We start from the raw sequence: 23996 nt of genomic DNA on the forward strand, positions 1-23996 counted from the left end.
ACTCTTGCATTGGGTGCAGCGTGGTGAGTGCGACAAATAATGACGATCCTTTGGTCGACAATTGACAAAAAAAAAAAAAGTGTGCCCAGACGATTGCCTGAGAAGCAACAGAAGAGTGGGCTTAGTGAACTAATTAGTGCAATACATTGGGTTACAAATCCTCGATAATGTGATTGCTATTTTCTTTAAGAAGTCGAGGATGATCAATTTGTTTCTTTAGAAATGAATGATAACCACGAGTGATGCTAGTGACTGACTGCTCACAAATCTTGTCACTCGAACGAACAGGCGATGATCGATTTGAGGAACAACTTGATATATGTAGTATTTGTACAGTCGTATGCTATATATCCTAGGCTACTACGGACCTCGAGTCAAACAGAATGTGACGAACACCAACAATATTTGCTTGTGTCACCTTTCCAGGTACCCACCTCTCGACTATGTCACCTTTCCAGGTACCCACCTCTCGACTATGTCACCTTTCCAGGTACCCACCTCTTGACTATGTCACCTTTCCAGGTACCCACCTCTCGACTATGTCACCTTTCCAGGTACCCACCTCTCGACTATGTCACCTTTCCAGGTACCCACCTCTCGACTATGTCACCTTTCCAGGTACCCACCTCTCGACTATGTCACCTTCCCAAGCACCCACCTCTGAGTCATGTGGGTGATGCATGAGTTTTCGAAGCCATACTTCTCCCTGAGCTGGTCCAGCTTCTCCACTTTCTCCAGAAACTTTATCTGCCAACAGAAAACGTACAGAATTATTGTGCGCAATTATTCATCATTTGTAAAACAGATGAGGAGAATTCCAAAATACATGAGCATTTCATTCTTTGCAAAAGAATAAGGAAGATATAAACAAGAATTACGTTCTTTTTTCATACAAATACATATATCTATCTATTCTATTTATGATTACCTCAGGACCATTATCCAGAGGCTCCTGGAACCTGAGGCTGCGCTACCCCCACTTTCCCTATATGATATCCCCATCTTCCTTATATGATACCTCATCTTCCCTATGTGATATCCCTATCTTCCGTATAGGATACCACAATCTTCAGGAAAGCAGACTTTGTGATGTTGATAATATGGGAGTCTCAGGACAAAGTTTTGGTCATAAATATGTTTATCCTAATATCAAAGCATTACTGCAGCAATAACTTGTCTTTTGAAATCTACAACTAATAGCTACCAAGTGACGTTTATATAGAGATATAGATAGAAATCATGTATTTGCACAGTTGAATTCAGTCGGGTTACCCCGACGCCACTCTGACATGCTGAGCAGATCTGGATTATGATTAGATATCTTCATTCAAAGGAAAGAAAAAAAGAGTGTCGGAGGAAGGTGGTGGAGGAAAGCGAGCTGTAGTATGTAGTGTCAAATTTTGATGTAAGAATGAATAGGACAAGACACGGAAGATAGGACGTTATTTAAAGAGAAAAGAGAGGGTAGATGGAAGGACAGAACGCCGGGGAACATCACTGTTAAAAGGGTAAGAGGAGAACGTTGCTACATCAACGACTCTCGTGGTGGAGAGGCTTGAGAGAGGATTATTCAGCAGATAAGGGAGACGCAGGAGAGCCAAACAAAAGAACGTCAGCATGAAAAGCGTTGTACTACACCTTGATGAATGCTTTGGAGACGTGTGGAGTAATGAAAAGAGATTATTCAAAATCCCTAAGACAGGAGGATCAGAGGTGAGTCACGTAGGAGAGACCAATAGTTTATCTGGCATCGCCAGGATTATACTGGTAATCCGAAAGATGAGAATGATATTCTGCGTGTTAAAGAAAGTGAAAGTGAAGGAGGTATCAGATGAGACTGGAGGTAGCAGAAGTGAGAGCGGTGGAGTGATAGCTCGGGTTGGAAGGTTTAGAATGGTCTCGTCTCTCAGGGATACGCTGGACCAAAGCATGCACCCAAAGAAGGAAAGTCTTGGCTTTGCAGACTGAGGCAAAATAGGCAACTAGCTCAGAGGTACATTTTTTTGGGACCCCGAGAGGTGATGTCATCTTGTCCACATGTAGATGCAAGAGAAATCGGAGGACCTTGCACGTGGAAAATAAAGAAGACGTAGGTTTACTTGTAGGAGCTGTTGGGGGTGATTAGATCTGAAACAATCCCAAGGAGAGTTAGAAGAAGATAGTGTCAGATAAACAGCAACTTTATCAGATGAAGATCTAACTATTGGTTGATTAAGTTCGACAAGAGGAGGAAAGGTTTGACTGCAGAAGTAGTGAGAGATGCTTTTCGCTGAGGACAAGAATGAGTTCCTTTTATGAGAGCTTCTTAACTATTAATAACAGCTTTGTTGTGATCCCGATCAGAGGTGAAAGCGGGATGAGATTCAGAAGAAAAGAATTACTTGGACTGATTTACAGACAAAAGAAAAAGAAATTGACTCACACTTGCTTACATATCACATCTTAACCGTCATGTATGATGCACCAAAACGAGATCTGTTTATCCACAGTCAAGCCCCACAGAACTTACTATGGTGTTCCCTGACCGTCTCACACGCGGTCACATTAACAGCATCCTCTCTCTCTCTCTCTCTCTCTCTCTCTCTCTCTCTCTCTCTCTCTCTCTCTCTCTCTCTCTCTCTCTCTCTCTCTCTCTCTCCAATGCACTCAGTCCCGTGCGTACCTTACGCATTTCCACATGTCCGGTCCTCGATTCCTCAAAGCATATTTCACGCTATCCTTTCCATATCCAGTTCAGTCCCCACCATCCCTTCTCCCTGTCCACTCCGCTTACGTCAGGCATACCTTCTTAGTTAGCCTTCCCTCACTCATCCTTACCATATGTTTATACCATTTCAGCACACCTTCCTCACCTCAAATACGTACTCCTAATAACACACCCATCTGGTACCCTGTTATTTCTTTTCCCGATCAACCCTCCTCGTACTTTTTGATCAAAGGCTCACGCTCGATCTAAACGATACTGCTGGAACAAATATACCATTTAAGCATACCTATTTTTCCATACACCTCCAGGATCTTGGTCGCCTTACCCACCTGTGGCTAATTCTACCTTCTGTGGTTCCACTCGCTCTCGTGTCCACTGACAGGTATCTGAAACTTTCCACGTTCCCTAGGAATCCTCTATTCAAACTTACACTCAAACACACCTCTCTTTTTCCCTTACCAAACTTTATAATCTTACTTTTATTTTCATCAACTCCTTGGTTTGTCCCTTCACACATTCTCCCGAGCTCAGACTCCAGTTTGTGCAGTCGCTCACTCGATTCTGCCACCAGAGCTGCGTCATCAGCAAATACCAAGTGGCTCACTTATCAAACCCCCGCCATCCCTAACCGATTGTAAACACGGACCTCTCTCCAAGGCCCTCGCATTTATCTAGCTTACCACCTCATCCATAAACATATCAAACAGCCATGGCGTACCGTGCCCATTTACCGACCAACCCTGAGAGGAGTATGAACGATTGCAATTGGTGGAGGGCTCGTCTGCCGAGCCTAGAGTTCGATTCCACACGTGACCGTGCTAACTTATGGTCAGTAACGCTAACCATTACAACACGGAGGCCAGTATGTGTGTGTGTACAATTACCTATTTGTATCGTATGGAGAGGGAGTTTTACCCTTGTGGGCCCCCATCTCTTGAGCATTCTTTACTATCACGCAGATTTTGAAACTTTTGTATGCTGTCCACATTTACCATTTCCTCATTCGGGTTCTACCATTCATCCAACATTCTTATACCGTAAAAGTATTTCTTTACCTTTTTTAACAAATTACTTGCCTAATTTCTTGTTTTGTCCTCTGGTTGTTATACCCCTACATCTTTCGAAGAACTAGTCTATCTGTTTCATCAAAAAGGCTCAAAATCTAAAGGTTGTAATCATGTCACCCTGTACTCGTCTTCCATTGTGAGGAAATCTAAGACTTCTGCCCTTTAACTCATCCCTCTTAATTCTGATAATATCTTTGTAGCCCTTCTTTGGACCTTCTCCATTAGCTCTTTGTGATTCTTGAGGAGCAGTGAGCAATGTTTAGAAGCGTTGTCTAGTTTTGGCCTTACGTTATATGTAAACACATTGCTTAATATTTTCTTATCATTGAAGATGAATACATGTCTAATATTTGTCACCAAACCGCTGGTCTTCTCAACTCGTTCAGGGTTCTCATTGTGTATCAGTGGCTCTCCTGGGTGTAATTCGCATCACTGATGGTTGGAACATTACTTTTTCATACGCCTTGCACATCTGTCTGGATTTCAGTCTACCTAGGACACTAGCGCTTTATTGGACGTCGCCAGAGAGTCTGTGCAGTTGTTTTTATCGTGTTTTTAGGTACTGTTAGTAATCTTAGTGTTGTGCTTTTAAAACTGTTTGCTCACCAGTGGATATGAGACCAATGGTTCATAACACTAAAACATCTACAGCAGATGTATAGATATTCCAAATTTGTAATATTCTACATAATTTACCAGAATAACTTTATGCTTTAATTCTAACGAACTTATTAGAAAATCTAATCTAACAGTTGTCTTATAAAAATGACATTTGAATTATAAATCTTTTCACATGCATCTTTAAGAGAATCATTCTTAATTTCCACATCGTGATTCTATATAGAAATATCTGATGTAAACGTTTATTTATAAGAATTTCGAGGTTAACTTTCCTGGGTCATTTTGTGAAATAAAGGAATTTGTACCTCAATTAGAACGTTTCGAGACCTGAGTGTTTGTTAACTGTTCTCGTAGGGTGGAACTCTGACGACATGCCGTGTGGTTATCTATTGTGAGTTACTTCCAGGGAGATATATATTAATGTTGCCCCATCTCTTAACCTTGTTATTATGGACAATTGCCCGCATCTTTACCTGATTCGTTTGTTTGGTGCGTTCTATGAGATGTGGCACAACAATGTGTTTGTATGCATCGTAGTGCATACACTACGATGCATACAAACACATCGTTGTGCTACATCTCATCGAATGCAAGACAACAAACAGCCTCTCAATAATAGTCAGACTAAGGTGTTAGATAAGCAACTCTCCTCTGTGAAAGGGACGTTTTGACAGCTTTTTCAGGCACGCTTATACATAATATCTGTTAATATCTGTTGTGTCTTTCTTACCAAAAACTGCCCTAATAAAGAAGAGAGAAACGTATGATGCATCAACGTGGAATGTCCGTCACTTCCACAGCACGTTCGTCAGAGCGGACTGTAGCCTCGCCTCTCTCTACCCCACACCACCTCCACAACACCGCTGCCACTGTCCAGTGGATCGAACTTTATTAGTCAGTTGTTGTTAGTCTATAATCTCCCTAACCCATAATACTTATGAATGTTGACATGTCTCAGTTTTCCAATATAGCGAAGGTAATGAGCACGTCAAACATTACAACTGTAACGATAATGGTTGTTCGGTTGTTTTCGCCGTGAGCGTAATGGCAACCACAATTAACATGAGGTTTGAGATATGACAATCAATAAGACATTTTTTACAGATTAACTCAGAATAGGTCTCGGCTTCGTCTCAAAATGATTTGTTAACACTGAGCATACGCAATAAAATCTAAGAATTAAAGACAACAACGTTAGAAGGAAAGATATGATTGTCATTCTTGTATATTGGTTGGTTGGTTGGTTGGTTGGTTGGGCTTTATACCTATCAACTGCCAGAGTCTTAATTAAGGCCGTCAACCTAAGTTATATTCACCAACCGAAAAATCTTTAACACCTTCTTCAGGTGTTAATGATAATTCTAAGACCATATACACTCTCACGATGCATGTGGCTCATGTGTGTATATTGGTTTGATATCAACAAAGAAATATCCTCGACGAACTCTCATTTCCACGGTACGTTATCTTTAATGGAGATAAGGGGAAGCAAAGTAGGCGGTGGTGTCTTTTTCTTTGTTAAACTTGAATCAATTCCTGGAGTAAAAAATGTAGCAATTCAAAATGTCAGCTTAACTTTTGTAGAAATTTGATACATATACTTCGGAAGAAAACAGGATTAGTTTATAGCCTCCACTCACAGACATCAGAGATAGACGAAAGATTTCGTGATCAATTAGCACAAATTTGTAGTGAACAAGATTCCATCAAAGTTGATTTTAATCATAGCAGTAGCACGGGTGTGGAGTGTCTAATTCAGTTACGCGAGAAACCTACTCGGGATTGGTCTATAAATGCTCAGGTGAGGGTATATATATACACACATATATTTTGCATGAGGTCACAGTGGTGCGCGTGATCTAGCATGTGTATAAAACCACGAGGAAAATGAAACGTAGTAAGTTCCGAAGTGCACTTTCGTGCACTGATCACATCGTCGGGGGAGATACAAGAATAAGATAAAAGACGTCGAACAGCCAGTGATATACAAGAAAGAGACGTAGCTAAGACGCCATTGGTAAACAAGTGTTACCAGATGGTGGTGTTTACATTATAAGAATTTTATGACAGTCATGAACACCATCTTCCCCCTCCTCCCTACCACCGGCGCAATCCCCCGCCCCAACTCCACCATCTCTCCACATCGTGGTCTCCACATGTCACACCTCCTCGCAAACACAACCATAGTCTAGCATAAAGTATATTACGAACCAATAACGTGATACTGATAATCTTCATGAAAACTATGACCACAAGGGATATATTAGCTTACATGGCTAGTTTTAAGAGATAATTGTCTTGCCACTCGTTTCCATACATTACGATGTATACGAAAACATTTTGCCATATCTCATAAATGCGTCACCCACAGGATTAGGCACACACACACACACACACACACACACACAGAGCAGCAGCAGCAGCACAGCACATAAGGCATGTACCTAGCTATCTATCGACCAAACTCCGCGAGCAGGAACACCTGGGTGAGATGTGAGCCAATTACCGCGTTCAGGGTTTGAACCCATGTGGACCCGACCTAGGCATTAGTAACATGACCACTACGCCACGGAGGCGCATGTGTGAGTGTGTGTGTGTGTGTTAGTGTGTAATAATATATTGTAGCAATGACAATAATAATAATATAATAATAATAATAATAATAATAATAATAATAATAATAATAATAATAATAACTGAATTTAGCTTTGTTAAAGTGAGGGTAGCCATTCACCTGAAAATACACAGTTGAGATATTACAGAAGTGGGAGGTCATGGTAAACACTTGTAAAACTAATCATAAAAAGGCTTAAGGTCAAAGTAATGCTAGATACTTTTTCGCTTTGGATAAGCACGTGAGTGGGGAACATCGACATGGTCAAAGTGGCAGATATACAGGAGACTTTACGAAGTAAATACTATGGTTTATGGTGATTAGGTAAACATTAATTAGGTGATGAATAGTTACATGTTGATTGAGTTACAGTAATGTAGTAGTCAGTATGAGGAAGGAGTTCTATATAGTGGTTAGTATAAGGAAGAGGTTCTATATAGTGGTTAATACAAGGAAGGAGTTCTGCAGATGCGGATCCCTATTTCTTGAACTTTCTAAACCATCTTACGATTTTCTGAATTTAGTATGATGTCTGAATTCACTGTTTCGTCAGTTTATGGCATTTGATTGTCCCAATTTTGCATCTTTCGGAGAATTCTGTGGCTCCTTTCAGTTCTAACTCCTTTCATTCTATCACCATTTATGTTCCTCTCCTCTGGACCTTCTCAAATGGTTTTCTGTGATTTTTCAAGGGCAGCAGCTAAACATGAGAAACATACTCTAGTTTGCCCTGACATTCAACTTGAACAGCTTGCTAAGCATTGCTTTATCCATATATTTTACAGTGATTCCATTAATGCTGGCAAATAGTTTATCAAGAACATTTCTCCTACAGCGGGGTTCTGGCGACAGTTTAGGTACCAAGTCGATTTTCAAGTCCATCTTGCGCACAGATTATAGAATCTTATTTCCTTCTCGATGACATTCATATCGAAGTCTTTTTCCACTTTGTCTCATCCTTATCACTTTACATTTAATCGAATTAGATTACATTAAACAAGTATTGGGCCACCTTTAGAGATTGTTTAGGATCTACTCTAAGTTATTTCCCTCATGACCTTGGCATCGTTTGAAAACGCTCAATTATAAGTCTAGTCCCTCCGGCAGGTCATCTACATAAATCAAGACGAACAATGGTCTCAGGAATAAGCCTTAGGGCAAACAAACTGTGACCCCCAACCCATTTCGCGAAGACTTCACTGAGAGACGTCCATGGTTTCCGCTAAAGTGTTATTTTTCTGTCTACTGGAAAAGTCGCTATCTTATTCCTGCCCAAAAAATCCAGTTTCTATATGAACCTCTTATGGCACAATATCAGGTCTCTACAGACAGTCTAGATACACGCAATTGACTGATCCTTTTGTTTTGCATAAAACGATGCTCCCCTCTGCTAGAAATCTAAAGGGTTTGTTACACATGATCTCTTTTCCCTGAAACCTTGCTCTCTCTTGCTTGGCTGGTTTCTCCTTTATAAATCGTCATCCGTTTGCTTCCTGATTATGTTTTCCAGTGTTCTGCAGTCTGAACTTCTCAGGAATACTGACCTATATCTTAGCGTGGCTCTCCGGTCTGCTTATTCAAAAACAGGTACGATATTTGCCCTGTGCAAGTCCCTTGGCACTTCACCTCCCTCTAGCCACACGTTAAGCAACATTTCAAACGGTCTTTCATAAACCTCATATGGGTCGGAGCCCTTTAGTAGTAAGTTCATATATTTTCTATAAATACCAATATTTTCCAAGACTCTCCTCCTCATTCCACCTCATTAACTTTGGGGGTTGTAATGTCTTCAACTGAGTAAACACTTTCGAGTTTGTCATTGATCTCCTCGCATGCATCAACATCATCCTCTAAACCTCTTCTCTCTGAATCCCTGAGCCTGATTAGCTGCTCTCTAGCTGGCAGTCTGCTCCTGATGAATGAAGGAATCTATGGAATACTTTTGGATTATATCCTGCCCTGTCCAGAACATTCTTTTCAAAGCTTGTCTGCTGCTCCTTTCTTATCTCCTATATCTGCCAAATGCGGTTACCACCTATGTTTTTTCCATAGTACATCCCTAAAGTCTTTTGTTTTCGACATCTTTAACTGAACCACATCGCTCTTTTTTAACCCTTCCACTGGATTTGCAGTTAATCCTACCCCACTGTAAATGTCACAGAACCTTTCGTGATAAACAGTGTGGCTACAGAACTTCAGTTCCCAATTATGTTCCCAAAGAATTTCTTTAGCTTTCTATGGTTCCCGCGATTGTGTCTTCTCTTTAAGTCTGGTTTCCTCCCTGATCTGGTTATGTCATCGTTTACCTTTATTTGTATGTAGTAGTGATGACCATCCCCAAAACCATGTCTGTTTATGTCATGCCTCTGTGTTGAAGACGCTGAGAATCATGTGCACAAATGTAATATACTCTGGTGTAGAGACTTTCAGAGTCACATCTCTGTAGAAGTACACCCTGGTTTGGGGACGCCTTGACACATATGTTTGTGATAAGATTTTGTATCTGAGGACGCCAAGACCGACTGATCAGAGAGGAGTTTACCGAAGTCATGATGATGCCCAGAACTGCATCTATGGACAAGTTTACTTTAGTCACAGAAACATTGGAACCAGGATGGTATGCGAGGATGCATAGTGAATTAGTATATCTTACATCGATAAATATTAGTATATCTTTCAGGAACAAGTCCACATACAAATTCTCCTTAATGCGAAGAACATTGGCGACCGCGTCTGAGAATCTACCTCAGGGTTGGAGACTACTAATCGTGTGTATCAAAAGTAGCTTACCTTAGAGTTGTGGACGCCCAGTACCGAGTCTTTGAGGATAACCATGGGAGTGTCCACCGTAGAGTGGACGAAGGTGCCCACAAACACCTGCATGTTTGGTTTGTTGACCTGAAGAAGAAATGAGGTCGTTAGACAAAACAATAAAAATCTCGTAACTCAAAAACTGTAACTAGAACATTAAGGCCATTAGCCTCAGGTGTTCTCTGATGAACGTGAGTAGGTAGTAAACTATGTAGGAGAAGCAGAACAAACTCAGTCAGCAAGATGAAAAAAAATGACGTTATACCTAATAACCATGCTCTTAGTCACATATACTCTCAGCTTTCTCCTTTCACACACTTTACCAAACTCAGTAACCAACTTTTGTAGTTTCTCACTCGAATCAGCCACCATTGCTGTATCATCAGCGAAGAACAACTGACTCACTTCCTAGGCCCTCTCATTCCCAACAGACTGCATACTCGCCCTCTCTAAGACTCTTGCGTTTACATGCCTTACCACCCCATCCATAAAAACATTAAACAACCACGGGGACATCACACACCCCTGCCGCAGAACGACCTTCACTGGACACCATTCACTCTCTTCTCCACCTACTCATACACATGCATTATACCTTTGATAAAAGCTTCTCGCTGCTTCTAGCACCTTTCCTGCTTGGCCACATACTCTTAAGACCTTCCACGAAGCATATCTATCAGTCCTATCATAAGCCTTCTCCAGATCAATAAATGCCTCATACAAGTCCATCTAGTTTTCTAAATATTTCTTTCACATATTCCTCAAAGAAAACACCCGATCCACACATCCTCTACCAATTCTGAAATCGCGCTGCTCCTCCCTAATCTGATGCTCTGTACATGCCTTCACCCTCTCAATTAATGCCCTCCCATACAACATACCAGGTATAATAAAAAAAAAAACTTATACCTCTGCCTTCATGCAATAGCAATGTACATGACTTTCGCCAGTCTTCAGACACTTCAACATGATTCATACTTTCACTGAATATGCTTACCAATCGATCAACAACACAGTCACCCCCTTTCTTAATATTTTCAATTGACCATCCATTCCCACCGTCTTACCACACCACCTTTCTCTTGTCACAAAACCACTCTGCACGACTCTCTCACTTCGCATACCACCCAGAGCAAAACACCTTACATCTGCCACTCTATCATCAAACACATTTAACAGTCTTTCGAAATACTCACTCCAACTCTTCCTCACTCCCTCACTACCTGTCATCACTTGCCCCCTTCGCCGATGTTCCCATTTGTTCTCTTGTCTTTCGTACATCATTTACCTCCTTTCAAAACATATCTTTATTCTCCCTAAAGTTTACTGATACTCTCTCACCCCAACTCTTATTTGCCCACTTTTTCAACCCCCGCACCTTCCTCTGCTGCTGTCTCTTAAACATCTCCCAGTCATTTGCACTCCATCCCTATAAATACCGCTCAAATGCCTCTCTTTTCTCTTTCACTACCAGCTTTACTTTTTCATCCCACCACTCACTACCCTTTCTAAACCGTCCATCTCCCACCTTTCGCATGCCACATGCGTCTCTTGCACATGCCATCACCGCTTCCCGAATTACCTCCCATTCCTCATCCTTCCCCTCACTTCATTTGCTCTTACCTTTTGCCATTCTATGCTCAATCTCTGTTGGTATTTCTTCACATAAGTCTCTCTTCCAAGCTCACTTACTCTCACCATTCTCTTTTCCCGACATTGTTTCCTCTTTTTCGAAAGCCCCTATAAATTTTCACCATCGCCTTTACAAGATAGTGATCAGACATCCTACCAGCTGCCCCTCTCAGCACATTTACATCCAAAAATCTCCCTTTTACACGCCCATCAATTAATATATAATCTAATAATGCCCATGGACCATCTCTACTACTTACATACGTATACTTATGTATATCTCTCTAAACTAGGTATTCCCAATCACTAGTCTTCTTTCAGCACAAAACTCCACAAGCTCTTCACCATTTCCATTCATAACACTGCATAACCCATTCGAAGCAACTATACCCTCAACTGCCACATTACTTACCTCCGCATTTAAATCATCCACCATTAATACTCGGTCTCGTGCACCAATAATCATCCATCTCTCGCCATCCACTTTCAGTTTTACCCGCATCAATCTAGAATTTACTTCCTTACACTTTATCACACATTCCCACAACTACTTCAGGAGTAGTGCTACTCCTTCCTTAGCTCTTGTCTTTTCATCAACCCTTGGCTTTACTCCTAAGACATTTCCAAACCATTCTGCCCCTTTATCCCTGAACTTTGTTTCACTTAGAGCCACAACATCCAGGTTTCTTTCCTCAAAGATATTACCTATCCCCCAATCTGAAACTTCGAGGAGATGAGCACTCCCCGTCTGGTTACTTCTTCTGTTTCCTCTTTTAGAATTTGAAATACAAGAAGGGGAGGGTTTCCAGCCCCCTCCCCCAACTCTCTCTCTCTCTCTCTCTCTCTCTCTCTCTCTCTCTCTCTCTCTCTCTCTCTCTCTCTCTCTCTCTACCAACTCCCGCCTCTCTTTAGTCGCCTTTTATGACACGCGGGGAATACGGTGGTAGAATTCTTTCTCCCTACCTGTGTGTGTGTGTGTGTGTGTATGTGTGTGTGTGTGTGTGTGTGTGTGTGTGTGTGTGTGTGTGTGTGTGTGTGTGCGTGCGTGCGTGCGTGCGTGCGTGCGTGTGTGTGTGTGTGTGTGTGTGTGTGTGTGTGTGTGTGTGTGTGTGATTACTATTTGTGTGTTACAAGGAGGGAGTTTACACTGATGTTGCCCCGTCTCTTAACCTTGTATATAGGTATCATGTCTCTGTTCCTATACAAGTATACATACTCATGTACAAACCTCGGCTTAAGCCAAGTATCCATCTACTGACCAGCCCCAAAGGGAGGATGGACACCTTGTTTGGATATAGGTTAACTGCCACGCCCAGGATTCGAACCCATGCTGACCCGACTCCCGGCGGGCCCGTGATGCCTCATGGTCAGTAAAGCTAACCACCACAATAAGGAGTCCTGTGTATAATGAAATGAAAATAGATGATAAATAACGGTATTGGATCTAGGTACCCATTTGGCTGAAAATTTACAATTGTGGTATTACAGGTTTTACAGAGCTAGGAGGTCATGATAGTTACAAGTTAGTTAATCATACAAAAGTTTAAGATTAGAGTGAACTGGATATTTCCACACTTCGGATAAGTACATGTGTGAGGTACTTCTAGATAAACCGGGTGGCAGATATACAGGGATATCTACAGGCTGAATAGTATGGTTTGTATATTATAATCTGGAATGAACACTAAATATTGAACAGTTGCTGTAATACTGCAGTTGACGTACCACATTGCCTAACTAACAGAAACTGAGCTATGTACTTAACTCATGGATTGATTCTGACATGCACAATGGTATGTGAAGGACTGTTCTTATATCTCTCTGTACGATCTCTGATTGGAACAAGTCGACTGTGGTGACGAACGGGGGTTCGTGGCTGAGGGGCATTTGGGGTAAGGTCTCTGTGACGGGGGTGTGTCAGCAGGTCATTGCCGAACTGCCGTGTGAGGTGCCGGTGTTGGTCGGGGAGGGTGGACAGGTTCAGCGAGATGGAGACCTCTTAGTAGGTGGTGTAAGAAGGGCCTAGGATGATTCTTCATGCCCTTTGCTGCACTCTTTCAAGTTGGTCCCTCTGTGTGGCTTTTAATGAGGACCAGGCTGGAGAGGCGTAGGTGAGGTTGGGTAGTGTGAAGATGGTACGGACATTCCTGAGTTTAATGAGGACGACGCCTAATAATTTCAGTCAGCGGAGGAAGTCAGCATGAGGAAGATTTGATGATAGTGTTAACATGACTCTCCAGTTCAAATCGTCGTCTCTGACTACGCGGAGGATATGCGATCTCAGGGGACAGGGTGTTGTCTGTGCCCAGGTTGAGGTGCATCATCACAATCTTGGTGTTGTTGATGATGTCAAAAGCGGAGCGTCTATGTACTTCCAGGAGTGGTTTGTATCCTTCAGGGCGTCATTGATAAAGATGAAAAAGCGGAGCGGCCCCATCTTGGCGCCCTGTGGGACACCGCATATGATGCTAGAATTGATGCTATAGCTAGCGTCAACCTCAACCGAGATCGGAATCGCCTTCAAATTCCGATCGATTATGCGGAATTTTTAATTAATCTTTAAGGAGACTTATCATTACGTGCTGATTAATGAACCTTTCATTGCCTGTACCAAAACTGAGACTTCTTTTATTTTCTGTACCTTTGTGTGCCTTCTGCAGCCTCTCGGTACCTAAATGTATGGCAAAGTTCACATATTCTTTCACAGAAGGAAAGAGAAAATGCTCTAAAACAATCAGACAGTTACTCTTCAGTCACTTTTAAGTAAACTCAAAGAACGGAAGAGAAAATGCTCTGATACAATCAGAGAGTTTCTTCAGTTACTCTTATGTAACCTCACCAAACTCTTAAGAAGTACAAACATCGCTGAGATATGTCATCTTGGATGGTCCAATAGTTGTTGACACCCTTACCGCAACCTTAAATGAACATGTTCACTTAGATGAGAATCTACGGCACGTGAGCCTACATTATAGTCACCTTGAACTGGAAAAATTTCGTTGATATTTTTTCATCTTTTTCAAATCCTTGTTTACCCTAGATAGAAGTAAACAAGTCCACAAACAGCCTTCCCTCCATTACAATAGTGTTCTCAGTCACGTTGGTCAGTCGTGACCAAACATAGGAAGAGAGATAAGTCTTGGATATACATACTTGTTAGGCGAAGAGTGTGTGGCAGCACTGATTAGATAACATGATCATCTCATAAATGAATTCATTTCAACGATACCTCCCCATCCTGCGGCCCCTTAGCGTCAGTACTGGCACCTCAGCAAAGCTGTATGGAATGACTTACGAAACTTCTTTTCTGACTTTCCTAAGGTAAATAATTACTGTCTCTGACGTGGTGATGCTTCTGTATCCGCCAAACGTATAGCAAAGCTTATTCTTGCAAGAATGGAAGCATTTATCCCCTTTTTCTATAGACGACTTCTTCATCCAATCCATGGTTCAACTATTCCTGTTCTGAGGCCAGTCAGACAAGGAATCAGGCATATCGGGCTTAGAAATACTGTCCTTCCTCTGGTTTCCATTCAGCTTTTATCACTGCCCGTAATCGCTGCAAGCACGTCATCCGTGAGGCAAAGCGCTCCTTTATTCAAATGAAGTGTGATAACCTCTCCTCGTCATCCGCTGATACGTCTTTCAGGTCTTTAGCTACGGGCATTTCTAACAACTCCTGTCGCTATAGCTTTCCCTCATTTTTTCCATTCTGACGGTACTATAGCTGTCTCTCCCGTAGACAAAGCAACTCTCTTTGGCTCCCGTTTCTCCTCTAACTCCGCCTTGGACGACTAATATTCAATCACCCACTGATGCTCCTTTTGCTAATCCTATGCCCCTTCCTGTGATCTCTTTTTGGACTGTCCGAAAAGCGATTCTTTCTCTGGACACAAGCGAGGTTTATGTTCCTGTTGTCATCCATCCCCCTATTCAGTTTCTAAACAGAAACTGAACAGGGGGATAAAACTTTATATATATATATACATATATATATATATATATATATATATATATATATATATATATATATATATATATATTTATTTATTATTTATCTATTTTGCTTTGTCGCTGTCTCCCGCGTTAGCGAGGTAGCGCAAGGAAACAGACGAAAAAATGGCCCAACCCACCCACATACACATGTATATACATGCACGTCCACACACGCAAATATACATACCTATACATCTCAATGTATACATATATACATATATATATATATATATATATATATATATATATATATATATATATATATATATATATATATATATATATATACACACACAGACATATACATATATACACATGTACATAATTCATACTGTCTGCCTTTATTTATTCCCATCGCCACCTCGCTACACAAGGAATAACAACCCCCTCCCCCCTCATGTGTGCGAGGTAGCGCTAGGAAAAGACAACAAAGGCCACATTCGTTCATATTCAGTCTCTAGCTGTCATGTAATAATGCACTGAAACCACAGCTCCCTTTCCACATCCAGGCCCCACAAAACTTTCCATGGTTTACCCCAGACGCTTCACATGCCCTGGTTCAATCCATTGACAGTACGTCGACCCCGGTATACCACATCGTTCCAATTCACTCTATTCCTTGCACGCCTTTCACCCTCCTGCATGTTCAGGCCCCGATCACTCAAAATCTTTTTCACTCCATCTTTCCACCTCCAATTTGGTCTCCCACTTCTCCTCGTTCCCTCCACCTCTGAGACATATATCCTCTTGGTCAATCTTTCCTCACTCATTCTCTCCATGTGACAAACCCATTTCAAAACACCCTCTTCTGCTCTCTCAATCACACTCTCTTTATTTCCACACATCTCTCTTAGCCTTACATTTATATATATATATATATATATATATATATATATATATATATATATATATATATATATATATATATATATATATATATCAAACGATTCTTTTTTAAATTGAAGGCTCCAGTCACGGACTAAAGTCCACATCAAGGTCGGACCTTCATTGAAATATAAACAGATTTATGAAGCGGAAAAAGAAAAGACGAGGGAAAGTATTTACGATTATCTGGGGACGTGAAAGACCTGTCTTTTGAAATGTGCCGGGTCACAGGCATCGGGAGCGACAAGAGAAGGTAGAGAGTTCCAAAGCTTCGACGTGTTGGGAAAGAAGCAAGTATCAAAACGGCCCACCTTGAGTTCTCAATGGCCACACAATAATCATGTGACGCAGCAGTTTGCCGAGTATTGCATGGTCTAGTTAGGGGTGTGGGCACACGAGCAGCCAGCTTTCAGGAGAGAAAAAAAAAACAAACAAAGTAACACCAATGGAAGAGGGAAAGTGAACCAATATTGCGGCGTAGGGCAAAGGGGTCAGAACTAGAAGTTAGCCTGGGACATTTTATAAGGTGGACCGCTTTCGACTCATCTCTGTCAAGTAAGGATGCAGAGCTAAAGCCACCCCAAATGTGAGAGACGTACTCCATAAAAGGACGAATCAGTACCTTGCATAAACGGAGCAACTGCTCAGAAGAGAAGTTTCGAATTCTAAACAGGATACCCAGTTTCTTAGAGGCAGACTCAGCTATTCCTGTAATGTGGGGTTACCAAGAAAGAGTGGATGTTACAGTAATACCAAGTATGTTAATTGAGTCAAGAGGTGGAATTACAGAACCGTCAAAGGAGAGACAAGAGTTGTGAGGAGTTTTCGATTGAGATGGATAGAATCTGGGTCTTGGAGGCATTAAACTTAAAAGGATTTTGTCTACCCCACTGAGATATCCTGTCCAAGTTTGAGTGTGATGAGGAGACAAAATTGTTGAAAAAAAAAGAAGAGAAAGTGTAGGGGAAGGACATAGCCTTGAGGGACACTGCTGTTGTTGGAGAAAAGAGCGGTGGCTAATCCATCAACAACCACAGAGAAGAATAGGCCAGAGAGGAAGCTAAATATGAAGGAGCAAGGTGAGGGAAGGAAGCCAAAACAGGGGATTTTAGAGATGAGACCCCGATGTCATACTCTGCCAGAAGCCTTAGATATGTCAAGGGCAACTACACATGACTACCCAAAATCTTATATATATATATATATATATATATATATATATATATATATATATATATATATATATATATATATATATATATATATATATATATATATATATATATATATATATATATTTGCTTTGTCGCTGTCTCCCGCGTTTGCGAGGTAGCGCAAGGAAACAGACGAAAGAAATGGCCCAACCCACCCCCATACACATGTATATACACACGTCCACACACGCAAATATACATACCTACACAGCTTTCCATGGTTTACCCCAGACGCTTCACATGCCCTGATTCAATCCACTGACAGCACGTCAACCCCGGTATACCACATCGATCCAATTCACTCTATTCCTTGCCCTCCTTTCACCCTCCTGCATGTTCAGGCCCCGATCACACAAAATCTTTTTCACTCTATCTTTCCACCTCCAATTTGGTCTCCCACTTCTCCTCGTTCCCTCCACCTCCGACACATATATCCTCTTGGTCAATCTTTCCTCACTCATCCTCTCCATGTGCCCAAACCATTTCAAAACACCCTCTCCTGCTCTCTCAACCACGCTCTTTTTATTTCCACACATCTCTCTTACCCTTACGTTACTTACTCGATCAAACCACCTCACACCACACATTGTCCTCAAACATCTCATTTCCAACACATCCATCCTCCTGTGCACAACTCTATCCATAGCCCACGCCTCGCAACCATACAACATTGTTGGAACCACTATTCCTTCAAACATACCCATTTTTCCTTTCCGAGATAATGTTCTCGACTTCCACACATTCTTCAAGGCTCCCAGGATTTTCGCCCCCTCCCCCACCCTATGATCCACTTCCGCTTCCATGGTTCCATCCGCTGCCAGATCCACTCCCAGATATCTAAAACACTTTACTTCCTCCAGTTTTTCTCCATTCAAACTTACTTCCCAATTGACTTGACCCTCAACCCTACTGTACCTAATAACCTTGCTCTTATTCACATTTACTCTTAACTTCTTCTTTCACACACTTTACCAAACTCAGTCACCAGCTTCTGCAGTTTCTCACATGAATCAGCCACCAGCGCTGTATCATCAGCGAACAACAACTGACTCACTTCCCAAGCTCTCTCATCCACAACAGACTTCATACTTGCCTCTCTTTCCAAAACTCTTGCATTCACCTCCCTAACAACCCCATCCATAAACAAATTAAACAACCATGGAGACATCACACACCCCTGCCGCAAACCTACATTCACTGAGAACCAATCACTTTCCTCTCTTCCTACACGTACACATGCCTTACATCCTCGATAAAAACTTTTCACTGCTTCTAACAACATGCCTCCCACACCATATAGTCATAATACCTTCCACAGAGCATCTCTATCAACTCTATCATATGCCTTCTCCAGATCCATAAATGCTACATACAAATCCATTTGCTTTTCTAAGGATTTCTCACATACATTCTTCAAAGCAAACACCTGATCCACACATCCTCTACCACTTCTGAAACCACACTGCTCTTCCCCAATCTGATGCTCTGTACATGCTTTCACCCTCTCAATCAATACCCTCCCATATTATTTACCAGGAATACTCAACAAACTTATACCTCTGTAATTTGAGCACTCACTCTTATCCCCTTTGCCTTTGTACAATGGCACTATGCACGCATTACGCCAATCCTCAGGCACCTCACCATGAGTCATACATACATTGAATAACCTTACCAACCAGTCAATAATACAGTCACCCCCTTTTTTAATAAATTCCACTGCAATACCATCAAAACCTGCTGCCTTGCCGGTTTTCATCATCCGCAAAGCTTTTACTACCTCTTCTCTGTTTACCAAATCATTTTCCCTAACCCTCTCACTTTGCACACCACCTCGACCAAAACATCCTATATTTGCCACTCTATCATCAAACACATTCAACAAACCTTCAAAATACTCACTACATCTCCTTCTCACATCACCACTACTTGTTATCACCTCCCCATTTGCGCCCTTCACTGAAGTTCCCATTTGCTCCCTTGTCTTACGCACTTTATTTACCTCCTTCCAGAACATCTTTTTATTCTCCCTAAAATTTAATGATACTCTCTCACCCCAACTCTCATTTGCCCTCTTTTTCACCTCTTGCACCTTTCTCTTGACCTCCTGTCTCTTTCTTTTATACATCTCCCACTCAATTGCATTTTTTCCCTGCAAAAATCGTCCAAATACCTCTCTCTTCTCTTTCACTAATAATCTTACTTCTTCATCTCACCACTCACTACCCTTTCTAATCAACCCACCTCCCACTCTTCTCATATCACAAGCATCTTTTGCGCAATCCATCACTGATTCCCTAAATACATCCCACTCCTCCCCCACTCCCTTTACTTCCATTGTTCTCACCTTTTTCCATTCTGTACTCAGTCTTTCCTGGTACTTCCTCACACAAGTCTCCTTTCCAAGCTCACTTACTCTCACCACCCTCTTCACCCAACATTCACTCTATATATATATATATATATATTATAATATATATATATATAATATATATATATATATATATATATCTTTTCTTTCTTTCTTTCAAACTATTCGCCATTCCCGCGTTAGCAAGGTAGCGTTAAGAACAGCGGACTGGGCCTCTGAGGGAATATCCTCACCTGGCCCCCCTTCTCTGTTCCTTCTTTTGGAAAATCAAAAAAAAAAAAAAAAGAGGGGGAGGATTTCCAGTCCCCGCTCCCTCCCCTTTTAGTCGCCTTCTACGACACGCAGGGAATACGTGGGAAGTATTCTTTCTTCCCTATCCCCAGGGATAATATATATATATATATTATATATTTATATATATTATATATATATATATATATATATATAATATTATATATATTATATATATATATATATATTTTTTTTTTTTTTTCATACTATTCGCTATTTCCCGCGATAGCGAGGTAAGCGCAAGGAAACAGACGAAAGAAATGGCCCAACCCACCCACATACACATGTATATACACACGTCCACACACGCAAATATACATACCTATACATCTCAATGTATACATATAAGCAGACTCGAGTGAGGAATGGTATAAGCTAGTGTCTGAGGGTGGGAGAGGGTGTAAAGGAGAAAGTTGAGAGTTGCTACGAACAAAACCGGGTTTATCAGGTTTAGCATTGTAGAGACACGTTACACTGGAACATGAGTACTGAGCAGAGATAACCTGGAGGAGATGATGTGTTTTAGGTACCTGGGAGTGGCCATAGAGCTGAAGTAAACCATAAGGTGGGTAAGGGGGGCTAAGATCTTGGCTGCACTGGGGGAGTGTGTGGAGATAGTGGTTACTGTTTGAAAGGGCAAAGATGGGCATGTTTGGTGGATAGTCGTCTCTGCAGACAGTGTTGCATGGATGCGAGGCCTGGGAGAGATTGAATGTGTTGGAAATAAAATGCTTGAGGACATTATGTGTAAAGATGCTTGACCGAGTAAGAAATGGTTGTTTAAGATAAATATGTGGGAGGAAGACTATGATTGAGAGAGCTGAAGAAGTGCTAAAATGTAATGGCCCTGGGCTGGGGGGTTGAGAAGAGGCTGACCAAAATGGAACATGTGTCTGAGGCGAATTAAAGGCGAAGGACGACACTAAAGGAGGATGGAGTGAGAGACGATTTGAGGAACCGACCTGAACATGCAGGAGGGTGTAAGGCGTGCATGGGATAGAACGAATAGAGACAATGTGATTTACAGGTGGAGACTTGCTGTCAATGGACTGAACTAGGGCATCTGAACTAGCTACGAAAAATCATGAAAAGGTCTACCAGTCCTGGCTGTGAATAATGGGCTCTAGTTTTAGTGTATCACATATAATAAATAGAGGGGACAGACCCCATGCAAGTGGTTACGAGGACGAGCATCATCTTCACTTTCCATGACTCACTTACTTTACATATCACCTCGACACAAACACCCTACATCTCCCACCCTATCATCAAATACATTCAACAGTCCTCCAAAATACTCACTCCATCCCCTCGCTTCATCAATAACTGTTACCTCTTTATCTTTTGCCATCTTCGCCGATGTTCCTATTTGTTCTTTTGTTTTTTGCAGTTTATTAACCTCTTCCCAAAACATCTAATTCTCCCTAAAATGTACTGATACTTTCTCACCCCAACTCTCATTAGCCCTTTTTTTCACCTCTTGCACCTTTCTCTTGACCTCCTGTCTCTTTCTTTTATACATCTCCCACTCAATTGCATTTTTTCCCTGCAAAAATCGTCCAAATACCTCTCTCTTCTCTTTCACTAATAATCTTACTTCTTCATCTCACCACTCACTACCCTTTCTAATCAACCCACCTCCCACTCTTCTCATATCACAAGCATCTTTTGCGCAATCCATCACTGATTCCCTAAATACATCCCACTCCTCCCCCACTCCCTTTACTTCCATTGTTCTCACCTTTTTCCATTCTGTACTCAGTCTTTCCTGGTACTTCCTCACACAAGTCTCCTTTCCAAGCTCACTTACTCTCACCACCCTCTTCACCCCAACATTCACTCTATATATATATATATATATATATATATATATATATATATATATATATATATATATATATATATATATATATCTTTTCTTTCTTTTCTTTCAAACTATTCGCCATTTCCCGCGTTAGCAAGGTAGCGTTAAGAACAGCGGACTGGGCCTCTGAGGGAATATCCTCACCTGGCCCCCCTTCTCTGTTCCTTCTTTTGGAAAATCAAAAAAAAAAAAAAAAGAGGGGGAGGATTTCCAGTCCCCGCTCCCTCCCCTTTTAGTCGCCTTCTACGACACGCAGGGAATACGTGGGAAGTATTCTTTCTTCCCTATCCCCAGGGATAATATATATATATATATATATATATATATATATATATATATATATATATATATATATATATATATATATATATATATATTCCCGCGGATTTCAAAACTGCAACAACCACCATGATACCTAAGCCCAACAAATCAAACAGAAACCCGGTGAACTGTAGACCTATCAGCCTACTTGAGTCCACTGGGAAGACATTTGAAAGAATCTTGAATAACAGACTTAGACAACACCCAACAAGCAACAACCTATTCTCACACAAACAGTTTGGTTTTGGTCAACATCAGCTCCACACAAGATAACTCAACATAATCACCAACTACATAAAAAAAAAACACGCGGACATACAAAATGACCGCCCTCATCACAAAAGATGTTGAAAAAGCCTTTGACACCGTTTGGCACGATGGCTTGAGGTACAAACTAAGCACCCAATTTCAACTCCCATGACCTACAATTAAACTTCTTTCCAATAATCTTATCAATAGGAAAACACGAATTAAATACAGAAACTCTTTATTCAAACTACTTCCTCCTCAATGCCGGTGTACCTCCAAATAATTCAGAATAAAACTCTACGTTGGGTTTTTAACACCAAATGGCACGAGTTCATTAGGGACACGGAACTCCACGAGAGAGCGCGACTGCCTCCACTAAACATCTATTGGAGGAAAGTGTTTGAAAGACAAGTAGAGCGATTTGAAATACATCATACTCACTGGATCGATTACTTCAACAATCTCCTGGGAATAGATCATCCAGACAACATGTTCAATGTTCAACCCGAACAACATCCAGTGCCCATATATCTAAATCAAAAACTAAAAACTACTATAGATCTTACTGCTAAGTCCGTGTAGGGAACATCTTGGCAAAATCAGTGTCTGTCTGCCAGAGATACGATCCATCTCCTCCTATACCCTTAAAGAAAAAAAGAAAACTATCCTTCGCCCTCCACTCATCATCTCCGTCCTAGCTATCCTGTTAACCTGATGCAAGCTGGGTTGAGCCCTGGCTCTTTTCCTCCTGCTAAAATTCACTTCCTCTACATCTCTCTCTCTCTCTCTCTCTCTCTCTCTCTCTCTCTCTCTCTCTCTCTCTCTCTCTCTCTCTCTCTCTCTCTCCCCTTTTCCTTGGAAGGGATTTTCTATCACTCATTCATTCAGCTTGGAAACGAAATTCCAGCTCGAGTACTGGTTAACCTCTCCCATACACCGAACTGCAAGGTGTATACATCGAAATATTACTTACGGTACACTGCATCACTCGCTTGCTGACTGAAGACCCAGTGTCGCACGTCACTGCACCGTATCAAGCTAGACGTTAATGTGTAACTAACTCCGTCTCTGCCTCAACCTCATTGGCGACTTCTGGCAATGCCGGTGTTGCCATTCTAGCGTTGAGATGTTCTTATACATATATGCTTCGAACGTTGGTAGATAAGATATATCTGCAGTAACGTAAGCCAATTTTTTGTGTGTTTGTATGTGTGTGTGTGTGTGTGGGGAGGGGGGAGGGTTGACTTGTAAAATATAGACGCAATACTAACAGTACTTACTCTCGGACGATACTGAAATTGTTATTCATGTACTCGCTCGTCCATTGAATGACTAGGCGTCACTCCTAACGAA

The 23996-nt window shown here is 41.4% G+C and overlaps 1 protein-coding gene across 2 annotated transcripts in view; it reads right to left on the reverse strand.

The window, feature by feature from the left end:
- LOC139761318 (guanine deaminase-like) overlaps positions 1 to 23748 on the reverse strand; it is a 33850-nt gene extending 10102 nt beyond the window's left edge. Inside the window, exons 1-3 of one of the 2 annotated variants that reach the window (XM_071685380.1) lie at positions 23617 to 23748; positions 9800 to 9907; positions 659 to 747 (exon numbers count right to left, since the gene is read on the reverse strand). In XM_071685380.1, the coding sequence (XP_071541481.1) occupies positions 659 to 747; positions 9800 to 9907; positions 23617 to 23628 (209 nt within the window). In that variant the 5' untranslated portion in view covers positions 23629 to 23748. Of the gene's footprint in view, positions 1 to 658; positions 748 to 9799; positions 9908 to 12680; positions 12714 to 23616 lie in introns of those variants that run through there. The other variant, XM_071685390.1, reaches the window with a different exon arrangement.
- Positions 23749 to 23996: the final 248 nt, after the last annotated feature.

The sequence above is a fragment of the Panulirus ornatus genome, chromosome 3, assembly GCF_036320965.1.
Source record: "Panulirus ornatus isolate Po-2019 chromosome 3, ASM3632096v1, whole genome shotgun sequence".
In the NCBI taxonomy this organism is placed as follows: Eukaryota; Metazoa; Arthropoda; class Malacostraca; order Decapoda; family Palinuridae; genus Panulirus; species Panulirus ornatus.